Genomic DNA, 26,975 nt, shown 5'->3' with positions numbered 1-26,975 from the left:
CTCGAAGAAATACGATGTGGTACATGAGCAGGAAGTTGCATCACTCATCCTAACGCTACATTGTCTTTCCTCCTCTTACTCGAAGCTCGGAGTTTACGCTTTCATATTTATGCGAAATATTGTCGTCAGCGCGACCCCAGTGTTAGGGCCTGATACTCCAAGGATGCAGCAGTTTTGCCGCACGTGCCTCGGTCAAAGTATCATGACTCGGTGAACTGCAGCCGTTACGCAAATGCTCAGTTTACTGTTCGTAATGAGTGCTTGGAAAGTTGTGTTCAAGAATTCGTTTTTCCTTTTCATTCTGTGAACCATGGTGTTGGAATACTGCTTTTGCTCAATCCACATAAAACGAAACATTGTTTTACAAAGTCAACGACCAATTAAGTCAGAGCTGATGTGCGGCGTTTTTGTGGGGGGGGGGGGGGGAAGGGCAGGCGAGTATTCGTGCGCATGATTGGATTCTATGTATTTGGAGTTTTGTTTTAAATGTTCGAGTGTCTTAACCAAAATTGTAATATGCGACTCATCCGAATATTTGGTCTAATATTCTGACATCTCATCTGGAACAGGCAGCATTAATCGACGTCTTACAATGTGCACAGTAAATCCGATAAAACACCAATTGGGGGAAGACGACCTGGGATCTACTGTCTTGAAGCATTCTATACGCTTTTTGACTGGCCACTATTTCCAGGGTCTGTAGGGACGTATAATTCACTGATGGAAGTGTTTCCTAAGTCCCAGGTCATGCCGGGTGGTCGGAAAAGAGCGAACCATGTTTCTGGAGAACAACCGCTGAATAGCGCGTAATTTTTGGATGGCAATATGTTGTCCAAACTCCAGCAGATTTTCACTACATAATTCACCCTTCTTTTTCAAGTTCCAGCATGCTGAAATGAGTCTGTTTGGAGCGGCACTCCCCTATGCTCATGAATCAAATGTTGTTTTGTTCAGGCATCCCTTTGGGCAGGGCATGATTTTCTCGACACCTTAAACCGTGATTGAAATCATGAAACCGTGATTTTGTCGGGAAAACATGAATGCGCTTACATTTTGAGCACATTTTCTTTGCTGAAGCTCAACAGTGATCTTTCTCTTCAGCCTGAAGGTCTAGACAGTTTCACAATTTGTGAAGAGCATGCATATGTCACTGCACTCTAAGCACTTTATCAACAATGGAAGTGCACCTACGGTATTTGTTTCATTAAATTATGACTTTGCATAACACGGTTACCTTCCAGCAATCTTCTACTTCTCTGAGCAACTCTGAGAACCATTCAACATCGGGAAGTCCTGAAGCGATGTAATGCTTCACAAAACAAGCCTTTCTAACTACTCTGATGGCAAACTATAAATTCAACTGAGACAAAACTGAAATAGACCAAGACAAACGCGGACAAATATTACAGGCTGGGGATCATCCCCGAGTAAAATCTCGTGCCACATACGATCTGTTAAGAATCAAATCATCATGTACTTAGTGGGGCATCACACCGACCACTAGGTACATAATAGGTTGGTGGCAATACTTTAAACAAGCAAGCCAGAGTTACGAGGGAATATAAAGTAGTCATAAGAGCTTCGATTCATTATGCGCTTCTCAAATTTATGTGGGGTTAAAACAATTTTTTTAGTGTAATGGTGACTTTCTCTGCCAAATATGCATGAGATCTAGACACCTCACCACAAACCAGGCAAGAAAGGCTGGCGAAGTCCTGAATATGAACGCAAATATTGACATCGTTATGAAATGGACTTTAATTCGTGTGTTTACAATCATCACGGCTATTATTTCCAAGCAGACGGTGAGCTTATATGATCTTTCAGATGTTAACTTGCTGAATTGCGTAGATTTATAGCTACTACAGCATAAGCAATGGAAACACGTAGAGCGAATGCATGAAATAATTGCTAGTCTGATAGGGTGAGATGTTCTTCGGCTGTTGAGGTGTGCACAGACATGAATATGCAGGACGGCACAAGTGTATCGCAGAGAGGGCAAACAAATAGAGCGCCTAAAGCCACTTCTAATCGCCATTCTACTAAAAACTGTTCTGATTTAAAAAAGGCAGATTTAGTTTGATAACATGTGAAAACAGGTTTCACCATCAGTGACACCGAAGCCCCTTATTCGGCTCTGTGGCGAACTTTTGTTACCAATAAAAGTGTAACATCATTGAGATACTCGTTTACATCAGAGATGAAGTCTCGCGTGCTGGAGTGAATGCCATTTTTTACAGACTTTTGTCCACGCTGAAGACAGCTTATGCAGTGAAGCATTTGGTAAGTACATCTCATTGATCCTCGTGTTGCGCGTTGCTATTTGTCTAATACCCGATGCCAGCAAGCAAATACATTCATCTGGGTAATTTTCTCCTTGCTTTACGTAGTGTTTGCATGCCAGTATTACCATAACATTTGTTAAGCATGTTCGTTGAGTGTCAAGAATGGCTAATGGTGTGAAGCTGGTAATGGCGGTGCCATTTACGCGTTTATATAGCATAATGAATCAAGCTCCAAGAAAGGTTTTATGATTAGAGGACGCTCATCACCACATGCCTCAGAGCTCACCGGAGCTAGAAATAGGCATGTGTGTGCACGTACGGCACCAAAAAAAAAACAGAAAAAACGGGACACCTCTTTCGCCGCCAGTTCCCTGTCCCCGAGAGGAGGGATTTCAGTTCTTCAACAAGACCTGCTACGCTATGATCCGCGACACGCTACCGTTCGGAGCCGGCGACGCCTATTTCAAGTGCCAGACGGGCATGCACTTGGCGTTCAACAAGCCGGACATGATCTCGCACTACCTAAGAATGGAGCGGCGGCGTGGCCTGGACGGTCGGATGAGCCTGGCTCGGGTGACGAGCGCCGGCACCCTCCACACCCTGGCCAGACTACAGCGCCAGGTGGTGCACGAGCCCTCCGAGCGCTCCCTGGTCGGCCTGGCCTGCAGGTTGGAGTCATGGACTGAGCACAAAGTGGGTCCCGTCGAGAACTTAAGAACTGGCCAGGAGTCCTGCTTACGTTCCTTCGAGAACTTACGCTCACTTGGAGCGAAACGGACGCCATGTTTGGGATGGAAACACCAGAATCGCACAGACCCACACAGACACACGCAATGCCAGATGTAAGGGGTGAGGATAGTGCGGTTAATCTGCACTTTTGGGAAGTCAGATGTATCGGGTAAGATTCCATGCTGTATCTGCCCTTCCTGCCAGGGTGAAAGGCAGGCGACACCAAGCATACTCAGCTGCAGAATAGGTCAGAGGGCCCCAATAACAGCAATACGAGGTACGTAGTTAGAGTTAGTGCAGAAACTAAGTGAGTTACACCTCCATACGCACTGACTAATTATGCACCCAAAGTTCCAGCGATATCCTTTTTACAAAATCCTGCAGCTCTACTATTCACACGCTTCACTGCAGTACTCCTGACCCGCCAGTCGTCGTCAGATTCTGACGACATTGTTGATCGCGGTCTGGTTTCGTTTTTCAGGCCATGCGTAAATATGTCAACCATTCTCAATCAAACCGAAAAAGAATCCACTTGAGCCGCTCATGGCAGGCTCTCGATTGGTGTCGTCGCTGGGGGCCGCCGCGCCCAAACGACGATGGAGACTCAGCCCCATAGACTCCGCCAGGTCACTCCCGCCCCTTACTGTAGTCGTCGCCGTCTAAGGTCACCGCTCCGAATGCCTGCCTGACCTGGGCTGCTCGCTCCGTTCCGTTCCGTTTCGTTCCAGCGACGCCTGTGGCACGCCGGCCGGCTGGATATTTGCGGGGAGCGTCGCCCAACCGGCCGGCGGACTGGAGTGCTCTACCTCGCACTTCTGCGACTGGCTGCGGGGTGCCGAGTCGGCCTGGGCCAAACCGCCTCGCGCCAGCGCCAGCGCTCCGCCGCTCAGCAACCGGCTGGCGGTACTGCGCGGTCGCCTGCCGAAGATACAACAGGCCGGTCTGATAGACGCTCCGCAGACGCTGGACCTGCACAGCGTGGCCTGCGAGATACCGTACCGCACCACCGACCAGGGCGTCCGGCAGCTCATGACCCTTGGCATCGGTTAGTGGGGCGTCAGCGAGATGAGGACGGACGGACGGGGGGGGGGGGATAGGGGCAAAGGATGGCAGACGGAAGGGTAGGGAGGCAAGCGGGGGTACGGATGGGTAGCCAAGGCAGGGGATAGCGGAAGCCCAGTGGTGCAGGGGGCCTGTTGGTTAGGGGTCTCGGTTCTCACATTGGGCACCAGGCCTAGCCTGTTGGTTAGGGGCCTCGGTTCTCACTTGGGGCACCAGGTTTCTAATCCCGGTCCCACCACGGCTTCTGTGGGCGCTAACATGACCACCGTAGTCACTGGCGCCCCATTCATGGGTTCTGCACCACGTGCGCCAAGTTCTCTAAAAAGGGCCAGGGGAGACGGGAAACAGAACTGGTGAAGAACAGAACTGGAAGCCATGAAATGGGAGAATGTGGAAAATCAAGAGTATGAGGACTTGGAACACGCTGGGAGAAGAACACGAAAGCCGCGAGAAGATGAAGGCTGAGGAGGAAGTGGAGCCAAGCGACAACAACCATAATACTGGCACAGCCGGTTGGACGGCTGGTGAACACACTAGTGCTCGTCGACAGAACCAAATGCTTATCGCGCCGCTGGCACATTATGTTTCGCTCGTGCCACCATAATGTCACTTGTTACGTCGCCTGGTAATATGGGTTCAACTCGAGCATTAAGACCATCGTATATTTTCCGTTGTTGTTCAGCTTTAATGGTTTCCGTTTGTGACGGTAATGGGCGTCCAGGCCGACATTCGTCGCCACCCCTACGTAATTGCTCCCTTGTCAGTCGTTCCATGACCTAAGAGCATGTGCTGACTGCTGACAGCAGCCTATGCCGAAATAATGGGCACAAATACCGCTGAACCTAGCATAGTGCGTCGTGAACCGACCCGGTCTGACCTGTTGGCAACGAAAGTCGGCCACAAAGGTCGGCCGGCTGTTGCACATCCCAACGGTGCCTGACCTCAGTGAACCTGACCTGGCTTGACCTGACCGACTCTACATTTCCGGGTATCTTGTGCAGCGACAGAGGCCGTACTGTTGCTTCACGTACAGGCGGTGTCAGACCTGAGTGAGAGCCTGACCTGACCAGACCTGACCTGAGCGGTCACATCCGGCAGCGACCGAAGCCGACCTGCTGCTGCACGCGCAGACGGTGCGCGGTCTGTCGGCGGGCGCCACGGGCGCCGTGCCGACCAGCGTCGAGCTAAGCTGGCGGCCGCCGCGCTGCGCCGTCACCGGCTACTCGGTAGGCCAGCTGAGCGTGACCGCTGGCGGCAGCGAGAGCCGCTCGGCAGTGGAGGCCGAGCCCACCTGCACGCCCGACGCCGGCTGCCGGCTTCAGGTCAGGGCCGTGCTGCTGCGAACAGCAACGCTCGTCGTACCTTGTTGAGTTCGCTACAAAGGCAGGGCGCAGTCAGATTGTGTGAGCAAAAAAAAAAAAAACAGGTTCGAAACGTCAATAGATGTTACAGAGCCTGGTGTCCCAGCCGTGTTGCCCAAGCTAAATTCCTCATGGTCCCAGCCAGAGCCACTTGGCCTTCTGTTTTGCTCGTTAAAAAACGTAGCTTTCCGTACGCGAGAAAAAAGACTAGCTACGGCACAAACAGAACGTATTAGTTTCTACCGCCGTTTCCACCAGAGTGGTTATAGCTCCACCACGCCACTTACGCGTAGCGTTTGAATGCAGTGATTGGTCACTACCGTTTTTGTTCCATACCAATTCTTATAATTTTCGTAGGTAGCTCAGGGGCTCGACCCAGCACCCTTTTGACACACCTATGCATTCGCAAGCACTGCTCACAACGTCGGAAATTTTTGGCAACAAAAAAATGTCTTTAAAAGCTATTTTCAAATGTTTTCAAGTCACCTGCATCGTAACAGTTTGATCTGCAATGGTTTCCTTGCGACATTGCATAATCACCAGTTTCATCTCTCCATTTGATTAGCATTGGAAGCTTTAAATTTTAAATTGGCCCTAAGCTGCGCAGCAGGGCTCCAGTCCCATCTTTGGGTGTCCGGGTGTCCCAGCAGCAGGGCTCCGGTCCCAACTTTGGGTGTCCGGGCGTCCCAGCAGCAGGGCTCCGGTCCCACCTTTGGGTGTCCGGGCGCCCCAGCAGCAGGGCTCCGGTCCCAACTTTGGGCGTCCGGGCGCCCCAGCAGCAGGGCTCCGGTCCCAACTTTAGGCGTCCGGGCGCCTCAGCAGCAGGGCTCCGGTCCCAACTTTGAGCGTCCGGGTGCCCCAGCAGCACGCCACTCGTACGGTTTGACGGCGAGATGGCGACCAGCCGCAGCGGCGACGGCGGCAGTTGGTGCAGGCAGCAGCAGGAGGACGCAGGCCGTGGCGCGGTTTATGTTATGATGTCCAATCTAACGGTCAGCCAAGGCGGACAGGGACCTGAAACCGACAGCACAGTACAGGTGGATGAATGTACCAATGTCTTTCATGCCAATGATTTGCTATTTGAATAGAATACCACTCAACACTGTCCGATCCATGCGTAATTCGATAATCGACCACGAGGTAGGCTGCGCGAATGTTGCCCCTTTCGAAAGCACTTTCTAATAGGGCATCCTGTAACCCAAACCAAGGGAGATTGGGTCTCAGAAGTAAAAGAGTCGTGAAGTACAGCTTAATGTTACCAGCATCCATCTAAATACTGCCGTTTTAGAAAATACGTCGTCCACGATAAAATTCGTCGTAACCAACAGAAAACCCAATCAATCAAAACTCATCCAGGCCGCCTGCCAAAAATGATAAGTGTGGTCAGATCCACTGCCAGTTAATGATGCAAGCCATGCTGTTTGTAAATAAGGGCGTGACTTTACCTCGATAAAACTCTGCATATTTCAAACACAACAAAAAAGCGTACATTACAGTGAAGCAATATGACCGATTTAGGTGGGTCCCCAATGACAACTATTCACGCGGGCTTTGCTATAATCTGCATGGTGATTCGACTCACCCCCGTTATCCTTTCCATTGTTTCCCGCCGCTGAAGGCGACTTACCCGGTTTGCAATGCTACCGCCATGAACGATTCGACACATTATTCTCACCACAAACTGTTATATACTGCCCAGATATGTCGGGACATATCAGGATATAAGGAAGTTTACAATGGTTGATTTAATAATATGTGAACTGGCATATGACGAGATGGATGGATAGCGTCTGCACTGTCCAAAGCGCAGACGCTTTCTATAATGAACAGATATTTGACGTGCCTGATGAATTACCCTAGATATTGTACCATGGTTTAGAATACTAGATTGTCGCGAGCTGGATCATTTTACCGGGACACAATTTCATCAACACTAGCCAATGAGCAGATGCCATGAGTTGTGCGTTGGAGATCAAATGGCCGCAATCCCCACAACCAATTCATGCCCAATATAGCCTCGCTGTCAATGCATCAATCGAGGAAGCTATAATGCGCGTATTGTTTCCACTTCGAAGTCTGGGTATGACGAACCGTTGCAGGTAGATGATTGTTCAGGTATGTGCTGGAAAGGTACGAAAGCTCCAATGTCACTTGGAAGCTCTTATGTGGTTTTCGCGCGTTGCAGCGGTGTTCCATGTTTTATTTGGGTTCCATTACAAAAATACATGCATCCTGATACTGTGGAGATGATAAAGCAGGAAATAGAAGCTTTCGTAATGCAGTTGTCAATCATGCAGCTGAACCCTTACCCTGATGGGAGGGTTGATGCAACCCCCTAATGGGTTTTAAAATATATCTTCAGCATCTTGCGCAATAGCGCACCAAATTTGACTGATCCATAGGGCATCCATGACACGCGTTTTGGCAAAAAAACCTGTTTCTACCCTTTCTGGTCTTGGAGCAGCGGCGGTTCATAAAGAACACTGCACGGCGATTTACGGCCTGAGCGGGCGGGCGGGTGGGCGGCAACCGACGGTGCCCCAGAATGTGCGTGGTGGGCCGCAACACGCTCTCTCGAAAGATTCGACCCGCCATAACGGGGTTAATTATTACAATAACAGCCCACAAAGTAGCAACAAACGCGAGGTCTTGTTTGAACCAAACCACTGGTGTTTTTCTTTAAGCTCTACCTTCATTAGTTTGTAAACCCAAAGGGTTCTTGTCCCCCCTTTTATCAATACGCGTTATAAAAAACGGCGAATCAGGGCGAGGTTTAATCTTGCCATTTTCTTCCTGGTGGTGTGCATGGGGGTGCGGGTCGTGTCCCAACTGTCTGCCTCTGTTGTTTCCAGCTGCATCTGCCCTCCTGCTCGCTGGTGTACGTGGAGGTAGCAGCCGTGATAGGTGGCGAACAAGCCGCCCCCGAAGTCGTCCAGTGGCGGGCACCACCGCCCTCAGGTCGGCACCCGGCCATGCCGTTTGTATCTGTGTGTGCTTGACATGACGACTAGCAGCCCCACTTCATACGGGGCGCGTGCTCCCGCGGGGACGCGCAAAAGGGCCGTCAGCACCAGGGGCAGTGCAAGGCCCTCAATGTTGATGGCACCTGGAGTCATTTTCAGTAATATCTTTCCAGCCAACGTCCATTTTGTCAATGCTGAATACTCAGAAAGTATGATGTATATATATATATATATATATATATATATACAAACACACACACATTTATATATATATATATATATATATATATATATATATATATATATACATTGACCGTAAAAAGTGACGCCTTACGTTCGTGTACATTTGTGCGAAACCTTGACCGTCTTACAAAGCCACTATTCTAGTTTTCTGCATGTACCATGGGCAGGATCGAGGTCGATATTTTCTGGTGGGGACGGAAGGTGGAGCCCGGTGAGAAGCATGACGCAGGTTCTAAATTTCTGTTAGAAGCCATCCATGGAGACAAACGATAAAATCCGGGTATAGGATGGGACGGGCACCCCCTCCCGTCCCCCTCGGTCGCACCGCTGGTACTAAGAACAAACAGAAACAAACAGTCAAATACATGCTTTGCGTTCTGCAAAACCCTGCCGGCCTTCCTGTCATTCAGTGTGTTTCTCATTTTAGAATGTCGTTCGCCAAGCGTACGCTGAGTGGTTGAGCGTGTTTTCCATCAGCAGATCCGCCCGGTCCCATTCGGTTCTACCTGTCTGAGATCAGCGGCTCGGTAGTGGCCATGACCTGGGAGAGCCCGGCGGGCGAGGGGCCGTGCCAGCCCTACCACGAAGTCACCATCCAGGGACACGGCAAAGTTACACTGGAGCCGGGCGTGTCCCAGCTGAGGGTGGACCTAGGCGGCTACTGCACACACTTCAGCGCCTCCATCAGGGCTACCATCATGGGACGAGCCAGCGGCACCCAAGGACCCGTAGCTGGAGTCACTGGTCCCGAAGGTTGGTGCTAGAATAGTTGCCTCCGTTGCCTCCAGCGTCCCGCAGAGGGCTTAGATGGGATTGCTTTTCATATGGTTCGGCTTGTTGTTCGAATGCGCTGAGCAGGTGTGTGTGTGTGTGTGTGTGTGTGTGTGTGTGTGTGTGTGTGTGTGTGTGTGTGTGTGTGTGTGTGTGTGTGTGTGTGTGTGTGTGTGTGTGTGTGTGTGTGTGTGTGTGTGTGTGTGTGTGTGTGTGTGTGTGTGTGTGTGTGTGTGTGTGTGTGTGTGTGTGTGTGTGTGTGTGTGTGTGTGTGTGTGTGTGTGTGTGTGTGTGTGTGTGTGTGTGTGTGTGTGTGTGTGTGTGTGTGTGCATGTGGGGGATGGGCTGGGGTAGGGGTAGTTAGAACAGCATTGGTGTACGGTCTTCCCGTGGTCTGTGCTACATGTGCAATCCTGAATGTTTAAGCAGCGTAATCTCGGCTTTGAAGCCTTTGTAGCAAGCGCTCCGAAAGGCCAGGCCAATAATAAATATGGAACTGGGTCTGGAACTGGGACCACGTCTGTGCGATACGCGGATGTGCCGATGGAAGAAGGCTCGTGGCCTCGCGCCAATGTGCATGATAAACGGCCGGCCCACCCTGGGTCGGCCGCCGCGGCCGGTCGATAGAGGACACCAAAACGCTGACGCGACGCGGCCGACACCTGGTGTTTACGAGGGTGTCGCTGACCTTGACGAGCGTCCGTCTGCTGAGATACGTATCGTCCATAACGATATTTTCAAACGGAGCCCTGACACGGACGCTTTGATTTGCGTCAACGGCTGCCTGGTGCCGATTAAAAAGTCGCGAGATCAGCATACAGTTGAATTTGAGACATTTGATTTTCAACGGGTACCATTTTTTTCATAGTATCATAGGAAGAATGTCATTGTAGCACATCAAGCGTTATGTGGCGACCCCACTCAATTCAAACCCAAATCAATTGGCATTGAGATCTTCCAGAAGTCGCCTCACTCAAAGCATGTCAGTGTCGGTAGAGCTGTGTCCCGTGCCATGACGCGCCGGCCAGCTCGGCGCGGAACGGAACAGCGCTCCGGGCAGGTGGAGCGACCCTGCCGCGCGTGTTATTGCACAGACGACTTCCTAGCGGCGTGCAGTGATGCAGTCCATTTTCCTGCTTCAGCGCCGGACAGCGTCGAGGTGAGGGACACGGGCATGCGGTGGTCGCTGCTGCACTGGTCGCGTCTTGCTGCCTCCTCCAGCCCGTGTGGCTCAGCCGGCTTCCGCGTTGTCTGCACGCCGCCGCCGCTCTCCGGCCGGCCGCCAGTGATGGTGACGTCAGCCGTGCGTCAGCTGAACGTAACTGGGCTGGCGCCGGGCACCAGGTGGGCGTGTCGACTGCTACCGACTCTCATTGGATAGCGGGCCTTTACTGGCTCGGGCCGCCGGAGGCTTCAGCCTAGTGCAGTGTTTATGTTGAGAGATGATTGGTCTTGAAGGTAACATGTAGCCCGAATGGAAAGGGTAGCCATGTGGTGACTGCGGTGACTGCGTCACGCGCAAATGTCACCTGGCGCTCAAAGTTTTACCGTCGTGTTCACTTCACGCCAAGTGTTGTGAGACAACGTCACTCAAAACTGACCAGCTCCTGCCGATGTGCTCGCGCCTGCACAAAATACACTGGCGGGCAGAGCACACAGCGCTTCGTGTCTTTTCAGCACCGAGACTTCCTCACTAAGCTAGCTTTTCCCGTCGAAATGACGATCACTGAAGGTCAACCAATGAGTACTTCGCGCAGCGCCGCCTGCCGAAGCGCCGTGGTCGGCGGGTCATGCTCTCGGTGCTCTCAGTGACCTCGGTAGCAGCCTGTGGCGCAGCGCCGCCTGCCGAAGCGCCGTGGTCAGCGGGTCATGCTCTCGGTGCTTGCGGCCCGTTTCCAGGTACAGCTGCGGCGTGTGTGTCTTGACCAGCCTGGCTGACACCGCTGGTAGAACCGTCTCGCTGGCCGTGGCGCCCTGTGGCCGCGCTCGCCTTGTGGAATTTGTCACCGACGAGACAAGTGAGTCACATTTCCCGGCGATACATTGACATTTAGCTGTACCATTGCATGGACTTTCCGCCCGGCACCGATTACTATATTACATTACATTGTGCATTCCTTGCATCTTGCATCAATATTCCATGTATCATATTCATCCAGTTTATTCTATGTGCCTACATGTATACAGTTCCATATATATATATATATTTATATATATATATATATATATATATATATATATATATATATGATATACACGTTACAATACACACACAATGTAATGTCATAAAGTAAAATGAATAAACAGATGACACGCATCGACGTGAATATATATATATATATATATATATATATATATATATATATATATATATATATATATATATATATATATATTCACGATGCGTGTCATCTGTTTATTCATTTTACTTTATGACATTACATTGTGTGTGTATTGTATCGTGTATACCAATATTCCATGTATCATATTCATTCAGTTTTATTAATCATTTTGCCGGGAACGACCAGGATGTTGGAACCAAAGTTATTTTCCAACCCAAAGAAATCCGGGCCTCATTTTTACGTCAACATCAGCTGTGAAACTTTGCGGATAAAAAACACATCAACATAATGAAATGACCACCGTCGCTTGCTCTCTTCCCTCTGGGCACATGCTACGGGCAAACCCGTCAGAATTATTACAGCTTACAAAAATGCGATACAAGTGAAAAAAATACCTAAGCCTATTCTAGACTCTCAAATTCTCAGTTCACTCAAGGATATCTCACAGATCTGGAAGTCTACTCCGCCTTAAGATCTGTACCAGATTCACACATTTCGAGGTCAATGAACTCTGACTCACAGCTCGTGAATAGCCATTCCCTCCATGGATCAGCATGGGCCACGAAACAGTTTACTTATGTGTGCGCCACACCCCTGATGCGCACGGATGCTTCTTTCCGCATGGTTGGCCACCTTTGGCTAGACTCGAACTCGCGTTCGGACTCATGATGTTTTGGGATGTTGACATATTGAAGCATGGCTGGACAATCAGAACCATGTATTTTCGCTATCCTTGTTCTTCGAGGCTCAGCTAGGGAGCTTTAAAACATGGGCGGCTCGCATCACCTTCCTGTGTGCCCCAAGAAGCTAGAAGCTACATATAACGACAAAATAAACGTGTATGTAGGTAATAAAATGCTGTAAATGTCGTAACATTTGAGAAGCAACAAGAAAGCACATCACGATGAATAGCATGCTTCTGTGAAAGTTGAAATGACATGTAGCGTTCGGTCAGCTCCATGGTTAGGTGGGAACATGTATACCACAAAACGCAAACTAGCCCAATGCCCGGCTTGCTCTTGACACTGAATGAAATCTAATTTGTTTCTCACGATTTTCACTTCACCCTCTTAAGCTACATGGAAGCGGGCTTCTTTGTTTTCCTTCCGGCGGAGCGGGCTGCAAAACGTACAACCTTATATCATCGGGATCTATTTATTAGTACGATGATGTGTTTGCAACCATCATAGCTTAAGCAGACATGCGTGTCTTTCCGCAGATCACACATAAGGCGCATTCTGGCAAATTTCTGGCATTCTGGGATGCTGGCATGTGGGGCAAATGTGCTTTGTTTGTGCGGTTTATCTGGACGCAGTGTCCTAGAATTGCCGACTTTGGGTGTAAAGCAACACCCTATGAGGGGGAATTTTTCACTCATTTTCCCCCTATTCTATGTGAATTTTTCACTACTGCCTGACGCTGTCCAATCGCACATGCCAAACACATTTCCCTTTCTGAAGTTTTCAGATGTCATCCAAAACCGAGCTCACTTAAAACCACCAAGCATAAACAAGGCTCCACAGAACCTGGACACCTATGGCTATGTCCTGCCTCACCTACATCTGAATCATGTCTATGTATGCACAGAGCAAGGGTGCCAGTTACCTCCAGGCCCAAGAATCCCAGCGACTCCAGCCGCTTGCCCGCATTAAGTTTGGTTTGTTTACAAAATGCATCACAATCTGCAGCTGAGCGCCAAATACAAGCTTTTCACGCATCCCCTATTTTTTTGGTCTCACCACCACACCACGAAAGCAGAGCCTGGCGCAAACACCAGCAAGGCCTGGTAGAGAATTTTACTCCATGTATTTCTTTTTTCCCCAGGAAACTTGAGCGCTAAATTGCATCACTCCCGAAATGCTGGAGTGAAAAGTTCAAGAAATGTCTTCCAAATTAAACTTACAAGACGAATATCACCATTTAAACATTTCTATTAACATATTTTTCGTCAAATCAGCTGATCACAAAATTTTGCGAGAAAAGTACCAGTCCTTATATTTATTTAGCTACTTTTGTTTTTCTTGGTATCATACCAGTGTGATACCACTTTAATCATCCCTCCTTTTCGATTGTCTTTAGAGGTACCATCTGCTGCTTAACATTTTGACCAATTTCTCTGCAAGATGCTCCAACTGCGAACTTGTACGTATTCCATGCATAAATTTGATTAATTCGCCAGCCGCCCAAACATGTTTGATATGCACCCAAGCGTGAAAAATTCACGGGGAATGAAGGAGACAATTTGAAGCACGGAGCTTATTCTTACCATCATTTTTTTGTCCTCTTAAACCTTCGGTTAACCGTTTTCTTGGTTCATGGCGGTGCTCAATAATGATAAATCCAAGCCTTTCGAGTTTCTGACGCACTAGGCTACCTGGCAAGGCTATTATAATGCTGCCATACAGAGCCTTGGGACAGACCTGACGCAGCTAATACAGAAGTGTTTGATGGCGAAATTCTGCCCTCTGGAGATGTTTGTCATGCACACATCTTATTTGTTTCGCATTTTGATCTCGAAGGTTGGTGGGCATGATTGATATTTATATTTGGGGAGCGAGTCGGATGACTCTGTCTGCCAGCAGACCATGCAAAGGTACTGAATTTTTGTTTTTGGGGGGGAGCAGGAAGAAGTCAGTAATTCTCCTGAGGAACAAGTATTTGCTTGCCTCCTTTCATCACATGATTGATAACCAGAGTTAGTCATTTTCTGTTTTAATGCGTCGAGTTTTGCCATTAGACAAATTATGATGCCAGAAGGCATGCAATGGGCTTATTTTGTTCCATTGTCTTGGTAATTTGCCCAAAATTTCTTCAGGTTGGTGGGCATGATTGATATTTACATTTGGAGGTGAATGGGGTGACTCTGTCTGTCAGCAGACAATGCAGAAGGGACCGACTTTGGTTTTTTGGGGGGGAGCAGGGGCATATCTAGCCTGGAGTTGTTTTTTGGGGGCGGGGAGGGCAACCGTTCGTCGCCAGTTGGGTGGTGTGGGATCCGAGGTCTAGTGCATGGTGCCTCTCGCGAGTACCTAGTACGGACACTATTCAAACCCGAAGAAAAGCACCGAAATTCTTTTGAATCTTAAACAGAAGTTAAAACAAAACAGTTAGGCCAGTTAAAGTTAAAACAGACGGTAAGTAGACGAAACTTTTGTGAAGTTCCGGGAATGTTTTGGGGATCAGAAACATACTCTCAGAGGTTTTGGGGGGCCATGGCCCCGTGCCCCCCCCCCCCCCCAGGATCCGCCTGTGGGGGGAGCAGGGAGAAGCCAGTAAGTCTCCTGTGGACCAAGTAATTGCTTACCTTACCTGCTTTCAACACATGATTGGTGACCAGAGTTTTCCATTTTCTGTTTTAATCCATCTAGTTTTGTCATAAGACAAATTATGATGCCACAAGGCGTGCATTGGGCTTATTTTGTTCCATATTCTTGGTTTTTTGCCCCAAATTTCTTAAAGTGATTCCTCATGGCTGCTTTAACCAAATGTTTTTTTATAGTTGTCATGGTTTGCTGACCGGCAAATGACTGCACTGTATGTATGCACTATATTTTTATCACGGATGCTCTAAGCTGCACAGCAATTACAATATGAGTATGTAAGCATCTCCGATAATATATTAGTGTGTAACAAATAATCACAGCATCGCATTTAAAATGTGAAGTCAACATCTCAAACTTTGTCATTAAATTGGAAGAAACAAGCCTAAATGGATACATTTGCTGCAGCTGAAAAGGCAAGCAGCAATACTAGCATGTTCATCTAAAAGTCATATTACTTTTGGAGAAGAGAGATTGCTTTGTGTTACATACCCATTATTGCCACTGACGTAGGTTAACCATGACGATCAAAATAGTTGTTCAAAGTGATTTAAAGTGTTTTGATTTGTGTGTTGTCAACTTTGTCTGATGTCAACAAGCATACCCAAATGCAATGTATAAAAATGCAAGTTGAAACCAGCCAAAAACTATCTTTATGTATCACGTTTTTATCACAAGTGCTGCTGTCAACAGACAGGTGAGTTAAGATGATGTCCATCATATGGGCTATCCTAAGTTAGGTGAAGTTGATCAAGTGCATGGCAAGTGGCAATAGGAATTGTGCAAGAATCAGTAACTCACAACTGCTGCTGTGACACAAACAGGCTTTACAGGATGAGATGATGTAAGGCCTCTTTATGTTAGGCATAGGCTACTTTCATGAGAATAAGCATTGGTATTTTGTAAGAAACAGTCATAATATGTTTATTTTCTCTGACCCCATCTTAACAGAAACCCGAAGTATGTCTATTGTGTTTGACGTGGTGATGACCTGATGTGTAGGTGTCCAATGTTTTTTTGTTTGAGTGTTTTATGCTTGTTGAATTTTCTGTTCTTGTTTTATTATGGAATTCCTTTGCTTTGTTTTGTTTTAAAAGTGCTATGAAAGGGAAATGAAAAGTGCAGTATCAAATGATTGGTGTTAATAATTTGCTATGCTTATAAAACTGTCATGAAATTACGATGCTTTAACACGCGTCCGGTTGGCCGGCTAGATACCCTTCGTCCGGGTGTGGGGGGGGGGGGGGTCAATTTGACCCCCTCTGAGATCTCGGGGACTAAGAAGCTAGAGACACCAAATTTACAGGGTGTCTTGACCTATACGTGAACTCACTTAGGTCAAGGTTTCAGTTTCCTAGGTCATGACCTTCGGGTCAAATAAGGTCAAACAAGGTCAAATTTTAGGCTGGTCTCCAAAGCGCCCCCAGAACCTAGACAACTGTCTCTAAGCAAAACGTCATAGGCCCATTTGAGGTCACTGACCTGGTTTTACCCTTTGAAGGTCATGGTGACCAAAATGATACAAGACAGCTCTGCGTTTTGCATTTGAATAAGCGACAAAGATTACGCTAGGCAGTATGCTCCTAAAGCAAAAAGTTCAACCCGGGTCATCTCAGGTCAATGGCCTGTTCTGACCTCTAAGAAGTCAATTGAAAATGTATATTGCGGTTCTTGCTGTCAATAAAACGAAATGAGTACCAGAAACTATCTCATACAGCAAGCTCCGGAGTAACAAATCAGGTTGGTTTTGACCTTGGTGTGACCTTCATACCTGACCTCAGGTCAGCATAATTTGTTCATTTAATATTTGTGGTGCCTAAGAAAGCATCTCAGAGATGTATGTATTCGTCAAACACTCCGTTGTTGTATCAGATTGAACGATTGCCTGGAAATTGCCCTCGCTGAAATCATGGGCTGACTTTGACCTGTCATAGGTCAGCGACCTTACAAGGTACATCTAAAGCTTGCACGTCAAACGATCCGCTAGGCAGTTTTATACAGCTATGCAAAATTTGGCGCGGCGTATTTAGCTTTGGCCGTTCAGAAACCATTCGGGAAAAGCCCTCGGGGGTCAATTTACCCCCCCCCCCCCCCACCCGAGCGCGTGTTAATGTATTCTGTTTCACTTCTATGGCCTAGGATGTTAAAAAACAAAATATTTTTGTCAGGTTCCTGATCTTACGTCCATACCAACTTGAAATATATGTCTTTGTTTGCTGAAGCATCAGTCGCGAGCGCATAAGTTCCATCTTTTGTGAATTGTTTTCTTCACTCCCGCACAGTCGTTTTGTGATAGAATTTTTCACTCCCACCCTAGTTCAAAAACGATTCTAGCTCCCTGTCTGGACGTGACTGTTGGGGTTGAGATCTGCGCGCTCTAATTAGTATTCAGCTCAATAGCCCAAAACAACTGACTTGTGATACGACTCCCGATTCACCGTATAACATGAGAATAACCCCAAACTCGCACTACATTTGCGCACCTGAATCGAATCAGTGAACGGTACGTGTAGACATTTGATTCTGTCTGATGTTCTTAACGCTAGGAATTTTTCAATGACAACGTCATAATTGACTTATTACAGTACCAGGAAGCCCGTCTGGCCTGCGAGTCACCAACTTAAGTCACGACTCCATGATTCTGCGCTGGAGACGACCGCGGCAACCGAACGGAGTCATATTAAGGTAAATGCCGAACATATATCACAAGGGCCCGTTGGCCATTACGTTTAGAAAGACTCATTTCATGCAAGCTCGTTAGACTGCGTGGTATATACATCCACTTGACAGATGACTACAGGATTCATCTCATCCTAACTGCAGGCGGACTCTGCTCGGCAGACAGCTCGTCACTTGTGGGACGATGAGCGGTGATCACCATAGGATCGATCCGAGAGGATCACCAGAGGATCGAGCCGCGAGTCGATCGAGCGTGACCGATGCACCGTTGTCCTCAACTATGCACAGTCGTCTCCGTGGTCCCGGCCTCTCGTGATTAAGGAGACGAGCTGGGCGCCTGAGGACCCTCGCCCGCATGCGTGCCCACTTACCACTGGCAGACCGTTTCCCTGCTGCCGAGAATAGGCGCGGCTCCTTCCGCTCCTGTCGGCCTCGCGGCACGACCAGACTCGGTCGCTGGGCAGACGGTCGTGACAGGTAGGCTGGTTTGTGTAGGCACGATGCTTCTCCTGGTAATCTGAGACGCGTCCGAGGGGGGCGAGGAGCGGACGCTCCAGGTCGTATTGCGCGGTGGCCGCGGTAACCTGACGTCTGTCTGGCACAGTCCGGCGCTGCGCCGCGTCATAGCGTCAATCAGGCCGGGCGGGAGCGGCCTCGAGCGTCCCGGGGAGGGCGCTGGACGAGCCGACTCATCAGTGTGAAGACGAGTCAGGCCGGGCGGGAGCGGCCTCGAGCGTCCCGGGGAGGGCGCTGGACGAGCAGACTCATCAGTGTGAAGACGAGGCCAGGGATGCGTGTCGAACCACGCCAGCTAGCACGCGCTCCTGTCGTGGCCTAGGCGCTGCGACACATCCGCGCCCCTCAGCGTGCATAAGCTTGGCAAGTTACATGGGCGTGCTTTTTTCGTAACCTTCACCCACTACAAGCGAACTTGGTGCGCGACGCCTTCTATCCTAGCGGCTCACAATATTACACAAAGAACGAATAGAGCCTGCCAAAAATATCATGTTACATATGTGCTTAAGAAACTGCGTTATCCCAGAGTAATAATGGTATTTACGAGTTTCCAGACAAAGCATCTCGCGGGCTTGTTTGGCAGGTCGGATTCCTTCCACAACACAGCATTAGGTAAGTCGCGGCATTCCCTAATGAGAGACGGCAGACACAAAACACAAAACGATAGAACAAACTTGAGGGGGGGGGGGAGGACAGAGACTAACCACTGCAGTCCAAGATACCAGAGGTACGAGGTTCGATTCCTCGCGGCGCTTGCCCTTCTTGTCAGGTAAAAGGCAGGTGACACCATATGCCCTCAGCAGCTGAGTACGTCGTCCCAATGACGACAACGACGAGGCAGAGAGTCATACCCACACTAGGTACGACTATAACCACCGGAAGTGACGCTAGAAAGCCCAAACAAACACGCATGCTGTACAGTCCAGCTTCTGCCAATTGTTTCAATGTGCTGAGCCCGTTCATCGGGCGATCCGCTGAGCCAGGCAAGCCTATCGCCTAGCAGACGACGGGTGCCGTCACTGATCGAGGGTTTGTGACATTGACCAGATCATAAGAGAAGGAACTCATGGAAACGGATGGTAAGAGATTCCTAGCTGGTATGGGTTCGAGGCTCCTTTCTGTTCGAGGCCGTCTGTCAGTTCCTTTGGCAGCAACCTTCCCTATTTGATGGCGATTAATTGATTGTGCCGGTGGCAATAAGAGACGGTCAGCGACAGTCAGAGGCGATCGGCAGCACTCAGAGGTGGTGCACGACATTCGGAGGCGGTCGGAAACAGTCAGAAGCGGCTAGCGACACTCAGAGGCGGTCGACGACAGTCAGAGGCGCTTGGCAATAGTCAGAGGTGGTCGGCGACAGCCAGAGGCTGTCGGAGACAGTCAGAGGCGGTCGGCGACAGTCAGAGGCAGTCGGCAACACTCAGAGGCGGTTGACGACAGTCAAAAGCGGTCGACGACAGTCAGAAGCGGTCGGCGACAGCCAGAGATTCTGCGAGCAAACCTCCGGTCAGCGCTGCTGATGACAAATACCGAACCATGGGGCTGATTCGGCCGGTGCCAGCCACTACGTGCGCAACGCGCTTAACCATGGCTGTCACCGACTCCAAGTGGGTGGCTGGTGGCGACAGCGCCCGGGCGCGTCTGGTTTAGCGCTGTATGGTCAGATGTTGCGCTCGTAGTGGGAGTTCGCCTCGGCAACTGTGTGCAACAGCAGACTGTACTCGCCCGGCCTGGTTGGCATATACATCTTGAAGTCTCAACAGCATCTGGAGTGCGCCAAACTCGTCGGGAGTTTGGCGTCGTCGAGAGACGTTTGAACGGCCAGAAGTAGCGACTCGATTTGCGATCGGCTTTGTTGAAGATGCTGCAAAGCCGACAAAACTTGTTGCTCTTCCGCCGCTCGACTTGGGCTTCTCGGTCGCCGAACCTTTGACATTGCAATAGCGTAACGAATACGCAGTCGCAGGCCTTGAACACAGTCGGTCATCTTGTTGCAATATCTGCAATCGCAAGGCTTGCACAACTCAAGCAGCAAGTATACTGTATGTGCCAAGATAAGGCGGATCTTAGCTGATCTGTTTTTGGAACGGTTGAGGTTTTCCCGATGTGAGCTTTCCAGATGCCTTCAACTTTTCTTATGAGTGCCACGAAAACAGTCAGATTAGCCTGACCTGACGTGGTCCGTTTTTGGCCATGCCCCCGGGACATTGGGCAGACGTCCGGTAAGCGTATTTAGACGTCACACCGTAATCACGTATACGTCATGCGACACTAACATTCCGAACTGGATGCAACAAACCACAGCTCCTTTGCTGGTCTATATCTGCTCTCTCCAGTGGCTGCTATTCCTATCTAGCTGACCTTGGTCTGCACCCAAGGGACTCGCGGCTTCAGCATCCCGCGCCGGAACGATTTGCTATTTAATCAGCACTGGCGGTGCGTTGTTCGTAGCTCCGGCTCCGTTTTTACCGCGATCCAAAGGGATCTGTCCTTTCAGAGTAGCTAGCTTGGCCCTGAAGTTTTCAGCATCAGTTGGGATGCAAATGAGTTGTCAAAATCTCTCCGGAACACATGACAGCTCCTGTGCTGTTTAGCATGACACCTTTTAAGTGATAAGACTCATAATTAATGAAATAGACAACTGTATACGTAAGCCAATGCATCATTTACCTAAAATCGTGCCCACAAAAATGCTATAAATCTTATACGACCCAAACACCGGTCAAGCACGAATACACAGGGGTGGTAATACCTGCCAACTCGGTGGCTAAGGTCGGCGACAACAATGTATATATTCACGCAAAGCTTGGTGCCAAAAATGTTTTTGGACAGCAAATTTTGGTGACGGCCGAGGCGCAAAAAGCTCACTATGCAAAACATAACGCGAGGTCTGCATACATAGTTATTATGCCTTCATGGTAATACCTTTTATCACACACCAACAAACGTTTCCGTAAAGATGCTTGACTGTATTCTACGGCACCATGGTATCTTTTCTAGGTTTCATTCCGACCCGGCGACAAAAATATATGTTTTAGTTGGTCGGCCGACTCGGTGACAGGCCAGCGACAAACCAGTGTATTTCCTATGGTCCGATCTGTCGGCCGATTCGCTGTTTAACAGCCGACCCTCAGTGTCCGAACTAGGCAGTATAAAATACTGAACAATCTAGATATGAGGATTCATCTAGCCGGAAGGGCATGTTTCAGTCGCTGCGATGCGACTGATATTTTAAGGGTGGTGACTTTAAGTGCATTACATTCTAAGGGTTATTCGCACTGAAGTGTCATGAATGCCTGCCTGAGGTTTAATTTATGACCTTGATAACTTCGTTGGCGGTGCGCGATTCAGCATCCCGTCCTCAGCGACGAAAGACATGGGCAGCTCGGGGTAAGTCGGCGGGATGATCCGATGAAGGTAGAAATTGACCTTTGATTATCCAAACCGCTTTTTCAAGACACCAAAAAGGTTATTGACCCACTGGAGTAGTCACAAGCGACCAGCCTTTTTCCCTTTGAAAAGAACCGTGGGTTTGATGTTGAAGTCTGATGACACTCCTCATGAAGGAAAACTACAGGAGGTGATGATGGTTCTGAAATGTCAATTTAGGCCATTTTTGCTCGTATCCTTCTGGGCATGGACTGAATGACCATTTTGTCATATGATATCGCGTTAAGCTACTAGCGACAATTTTTCCTCCAAAATCTGGTCGGCAACCAAAAGTAAATTTTTTTCCGCCACTGGCTAGATAAACCAGGCAGAGAGAGTACTCACAACACTTATATTTGCCAGTCGGTGCATCTGATGGCCTGAGCGAGACGTCAAACCGCGCGCCGTTTCAGTGCCGCCGCCTGCACGGCTTGTGCGTGCTGGGGTAATCCTCGTGCCCCGTCCTCCAACCAGGCACAACGCCTCGAGCTGATGCTATCCTTGCCTCCCGCTCTCCATCCAGGTACAACGTCTCGCTCGACTGCGAGCCACAGACATTCCCGCTATGCTCGTCGGACCCGCTCTGTACGAATCGTTTCGTCGCGCTGCAGCTGGACGGAAACGACACGGACCACGTGACATTCCGCTTGGAGGGCCTACAGGCGGCCCGGCGTCACCGTCTGGCAGTGGCCGCCGCCACCCAGGCCGGCCAGGGGCCCTTCAGCAGCCCAGCAGAGGCCAGCACTCTCTCGGGAGGTGAGTGTCACTCACCGGCGTGACGTGCGCTGCAGGATCAGGCGTGCTGTGCTTTGGCACTCGCTACGGCATGAACTTCGTAACGTTGAACGGGGCATGCAGTTATATATTCGCATGCTTGTGTTTGCTCGGTTACGGCGTGCGGTTCGCGCGTTTTTAAAGGAAATGCTGACATTTGAAGGCATTAAAGTAAACATTAGAGATGATAAAATAAGCTTGCAATTAACTATTGATTGTGTTAAAGTGAAAAGACTGCTCTAAACAACACAATTTGTCTGTTTAGTTGATAAGCTTTTCAATGCGTCATTGTTTGGAAACGTCGTCGTACCTTGCCCAACATTAATTAAAAGCCAATTGACGACCGTTATATCTGGAAATCGTGCTCACGAACGCTAGATGTGAAGGACTCGACAACTGCATTTTTCTTGACCTTGATTGCCGCATGGCTAATGGAATGGTAAAATTTAAATGCTGTTATTATGACGTCATAGATACCTGTGTGATCTTGAAATAGTCTCTCCGACAGTCTGCACATTTTAGCGGGCGTGTAGCTCAGAAACTGGCGGGGTTTAGATCTTAAGAATGGCAGGGTTGTGAAAAGCACCAAATGATGTTCAAGATGGCTTTCTCAGTTTCAGATCCCTAACAAATGAAGAATATTCCCTTTTTAAGACGTTGCTTCCATCGCAAATTATGCAATGAATGAGTGTGTAGAAGCTTGCGGCTACCCCTTTCCATCCATATTTTTTCTTCGCGCTGCAGTATTTTCGCAAATATTTTGACTTCCGCAAGCGTGATGGTTTGGGGTTACAAAAACATCGCCCTGGAATCTCACTTATTCTTTGGCTTGAGAGCATATATATATATTTGCTGCTGGTGGTTGTCCGAAGCGTGCGGGACTCGCGAGACCCATTAATCAGTGACGGATGGCACCGCCGGACGCCTAGGCTGCTCATTGCGGCGGCGCCGCGCTGTGACCGCGCGCTGGCCCAGCTGATGGACTATCCGGGCAGGAAGGGGTGTAATCGCCGCCCTCCATTAGGGCCGACCCGGCCCGACAGGCCATTAGGTAATGGTGTCGGCTGGCGCGCCTCTCGCGACCTCCGGCCCGGCGTAGACGGCTCTGCCGTCGCAGCTTGGGAGTCCAGGGCCTCGAGCTGGACGGAGGGGGAGGGATGAGGGGCTGCCCCAGCTTACACGCGGACTCCCTCAACCAGGCCCGCGCAGGCGTCCGGTCAGCGCGCCGGGATCTTGAAGCGTGGGGAAGGAGGTCGTCATGAGGCGCACCGCTACCGCTAGGACGCAAACACGCATGGCTGCCCCGGCATATAACAAACGCGATGCAGCACACAAGTGCCGTCGCGGTTTAGGGCACCAGTGCTGACGCGTTGCATGGGCTGGATAAGGCTGAGACTCTGCCCGCGCTTAGGAGTCCCGGCCTGTATTAAGGGCGTCGGCTCAACCAGCACCAGTGCAAGGTGATCTGTATTGAGCGCTTTGAATAAATGTCATCTGGTACCAGTGCCAGTACCAGCTAAACATTGCGCATTGCTAGTCCATCCACAGCAGAATATTTCGTCCCTGATTGCAATACCGGGCGTTGGGTGTAGCGGGAACTGATACGCGGCTGTACACACTGATGTGGGAAATTGACAGCTGACTGCTTGTCCTGCACTCAAGGCTGCACCCATGAGCGCAGCCACGTACTTGCAGTGAGGGGGAGCACGGGGGGGGGGGGTTGACAATGAGTGGCCTGATGGCGAAAGCCCACCCCCGCATGCAGCAAGAAATTGCCGGATATGGCTCCCTCAGTTTTGAAGGAGAAACTTGTTTTGTTTCAGTTATATGTTTTCCTTTTTTAACTGGAATAAAAGCCGGAACCTTCCGCCAAATACAATTATATTTGCATTTCGAAGTCAATTAACTAAAGGAAGTGGGGTTTAGATAACTGCATGAGAAATCAACCAACGTTTTCATTGTAAATTATTCGTTGCATTCTTTCTGAACCGACAGAAATTTCACAGAATTGTTCTGGGTTATGCAACGATATGGAGGGCACGCGAACGTAGATTCAAGATTGAAATAGGGATCGCAAATCTAAATCAACAGTGCCAACCCGCGTTCGCCTGGGAATATTCAACCGTTAGTCAGAATCGATTAGTGGAACAAATAGGCAGAATAGTTTTGAGCCTGCACGCCTGCACGTCTGAGGCACAACAAAGTCCGCCAGGTGTTACAGTTGTTATAGACCACGTGGATTGGGCTGTGTACGTTACACTCGGCGACGGCCAACGGGCGGACAACAATACAGCCGCGTCTGAAACAAGAATCTTTGAACGTTTTGGCGTACTCATTCGTACTTTTCAAAGGCAGCCCTGCCTTGACTTCATTTGCGTGATTTTTAGATTGGTAATAGGAACGGAACAGAATTCACAGCACGGTTAACTGGCGCTACAATTCAATGGTGGAGCTGGATGAGTAGAGGTAATATCTAAATTTTTGTGTTGAAACTGCTCATCTGTTCAGATCACAATCTAAATTTTTACGACGGTCGTTATGGCGCGCCCGGCATCCGCCACGTGGTGTTACCTATAGCGGCCAACGCCGTTCGGTTTAACGGAAGCTGCAACACGAGTCACCTAAGATTGCGAGCGCCACTGCTTAAAGCTTTTTTATGAAATTTGGGTTGCAAGTCTATCCTGCAAAAGTATGGACGTTTTCAGGCAAACGTTGGCTGACATTTTTGCATTTGTTTTGTTCTCATCTCATTTTGGTTCACTCTATTTAAGGCTAATGAGATCCCCTACCTTTTTCCATGTGAGGGATCCAGTGAGAAGAACACTAGGAAGCACATTATCGCTCCCGGCCCAGCAATGGAGGGTCATTCCGTCCCAGCTCGGGGTGCCTGCCAGCCACAATTGTAGTGAGATATGGGGCAATGTACTGTGGTCGATACAGAAGCCTTTAGGATGATGCATCATGCATTGACTTCAGTACGGCGTACCCCCGGTTCCGTCCTGGGAAATCTGACTGACGTAGGGCCCACTTTCATTGTCTCTTTGTGGGCACATATCGCTATCTATCATACCTCCTTTCATTGTCAGAAAACTCTGACCAACGCAAGAGACCCTCTGGCATTCGAGGTCCCGTCCGCGTGCCTGTTCAACGGGCACACGGAGCAGGGGTACGCCGGACTGAAGTCTGTGTGTTCACCCGTTGATCGTCGGTCCCGGCGGCCATTCGGACCCGTCTTCGGGCTCCCCTCGAGCACTCTGCCTGGCCTCTTTGGGACCCCTGACCAATACAGAGCCCCTTGTTAGGTACTGCGAGCCCCCGGCCGACACAGGGGACCCTTATTGACTTATGAGCCCAGACCAACGTTGGCCGCGGGCCCCAGCCTTGTTTCTGCTTTGGAAATGGACTCTCGACCAAGTGCTCAGCACTAGTGGTGCCCGACGGAAATCGACTCAGGTGGATGGGTGGGTGGCGGAGGGGGGGGGGGGGGGGAGGAATCGGCGCAAAAGGTCCTCTGACTGACATTTGACATTTGAGATCCCGGCCCTGCGAGGCCGGCCCTTAACCCGACCTCCCGTAAATCCCAAGGCTCCCGGAGGGTCGGTCTGGAGGGGCCCGAAGGTGCCCTCGGGACCTATGCGATGGCATGTGCCCCTTGCGTGTCCCCGGGACCTATGTGGTGGCATGTGCCCCTTGTGTGCCCCCGGGACCTATGCGGTGGCATGTGCCCCATGTGCCCCTTGGTGGCACTTGGCTCGACTGGCTCCAACTCAAAACAGTAAATGAGGTGTGCATACCACGTATATTATTGATATTTGCATATCACCTAGCACCAATATGTGACATGTAATATAAGGCAAACGTATGAATTATTGCAGGAGTATGCTCGGACTCGTTCTCCTGTACCCGTAGACGCGCAGTGGATAGGACGGTTGATGGGACGATAGAACAATATCGTGAAAAGTTCGAGCCTCGCTGCTTCCGTCCAAAGTTCCATACGACGGCGAAAGGTAGCTCAACGCAATGCCATTCGTTAAATAGCGATCCTTATTCAATAGAAATAAATGGGCGGACGCACTCTGAGCATAAACTGACACATTGGGTTCTCAAAGTAGGGTAGAACCATATGCATGTTCTCGACGGTGACATTTCCAGAGGCCAGTATCCTGTGGTGACGTCCAAAGTTCGGAGTTTACGACGTGCGGCCGTCGTGGGATAATTCGTGGTCGGCGACCTTTGCCAGGAACTCCGTCGCCTGGAATTACGGACTAACTAAGGGAGGAGGTCCAGAGGAAATCGGATGCCGTTATGAACAGAACTAAGATATTCAGTAAATTTCACCACCAATGACCTACGGAAACCTTAAGGTCTGGTGCGCTTAACTCGCGCCCGGGTGGCCGCCTAGATACCCTTTGCTCGGATTGGGGTCAGTTTGGCCCCCTGAGATCTCGGGAATTAAGAAAGTTAGAGACACCAAATTTACAGGGTATTTTGACCTGTCCATAAT

The 26,975-nt window shown here is 49.5% G+C and overlaps 1 protein-coding gene across 1 annotated transcript in view; it reads left to right on the top strand.

Moving 5' to 3' along the window:
• Window positions 1–1,509: 1,509 nt before the first annotated feature.
• LOC119092523 (uncharacterized) overlaps window positions 1,510–26,975 on the top strand; it is a 72,146-nt gene continuing 46,680 nt past the window's right edge. The window contains exons 1-12 of the mRNA XM_037215483.1: window positions 1,510–1,805; window positions 2,241–2,283; window positions 2,653–2,953; window positions 3,743–4,059; window positions 5,175–5,398; window positions 8,290–8,395; window positions 9,124–9,396; window positions 10,557–10,667; window positions 10,701–10,758; window positions 11,314–11,432; window positions 17,662–17,761; window positions 22,221–22,453. Of these exons, the coding sequence (XP_037071378.1) occupies window positions 1,665–1,805; window positions 2,241–2,283; window positions 2,653–2,953; window positions 3,743–4,059; window positions 5,175–5,398; window positions 8,290–8,395; window positions 9,124–9,396; window positions 10,557–10,667; window positions 10,701–10,758; window positions 11,314–11,432; window positions 17,662–17,761; window positions 22,221–22,453 (2,026 nt within the window). The 5' untranslated portion in view covers window positions 1,510–1,664. The remainder of the gene's footprint in view (window positions 1,806–2,240; window positions 2,284–2,652; window positions 2,954–3,742; window positions 4,060–5,174; window positions 5,399–8,289; window positions 8,396–9,123; window positions 9,397–10,556; window positions 10,668–10,700; window positions 10,759–11,313; window positions 11,433–17,661; window positions 17,762–22,220; window positions 22,454–26,975) is intronic.

The sequence above is a fragment of the Pollicipes pollicipes genome, unplaced genomic scaffold (genome assembly GCF_011947565.3).
Source record: "Pollicipes pollicipes isolate AB1234 unplaced genomic scaffold, Ppol_2.1 Scaffold_3447;HRSCAF=4054_pilon_pilon_pilon, whole genome shotgun sequence".
Taxonomy (NCBI): Eukaryota; Metazoa; Arthropoda; class Thecostraca; order Pollicipedomorpha; family Pollicipedidae; genus Pollicipes; species Pollicipes pollicipes.
The sequence above is the reverse complement of the archived record's forward strand: the minus strand, read 5'-3'. Positions and strand labels throughout refer to the sequence as shown.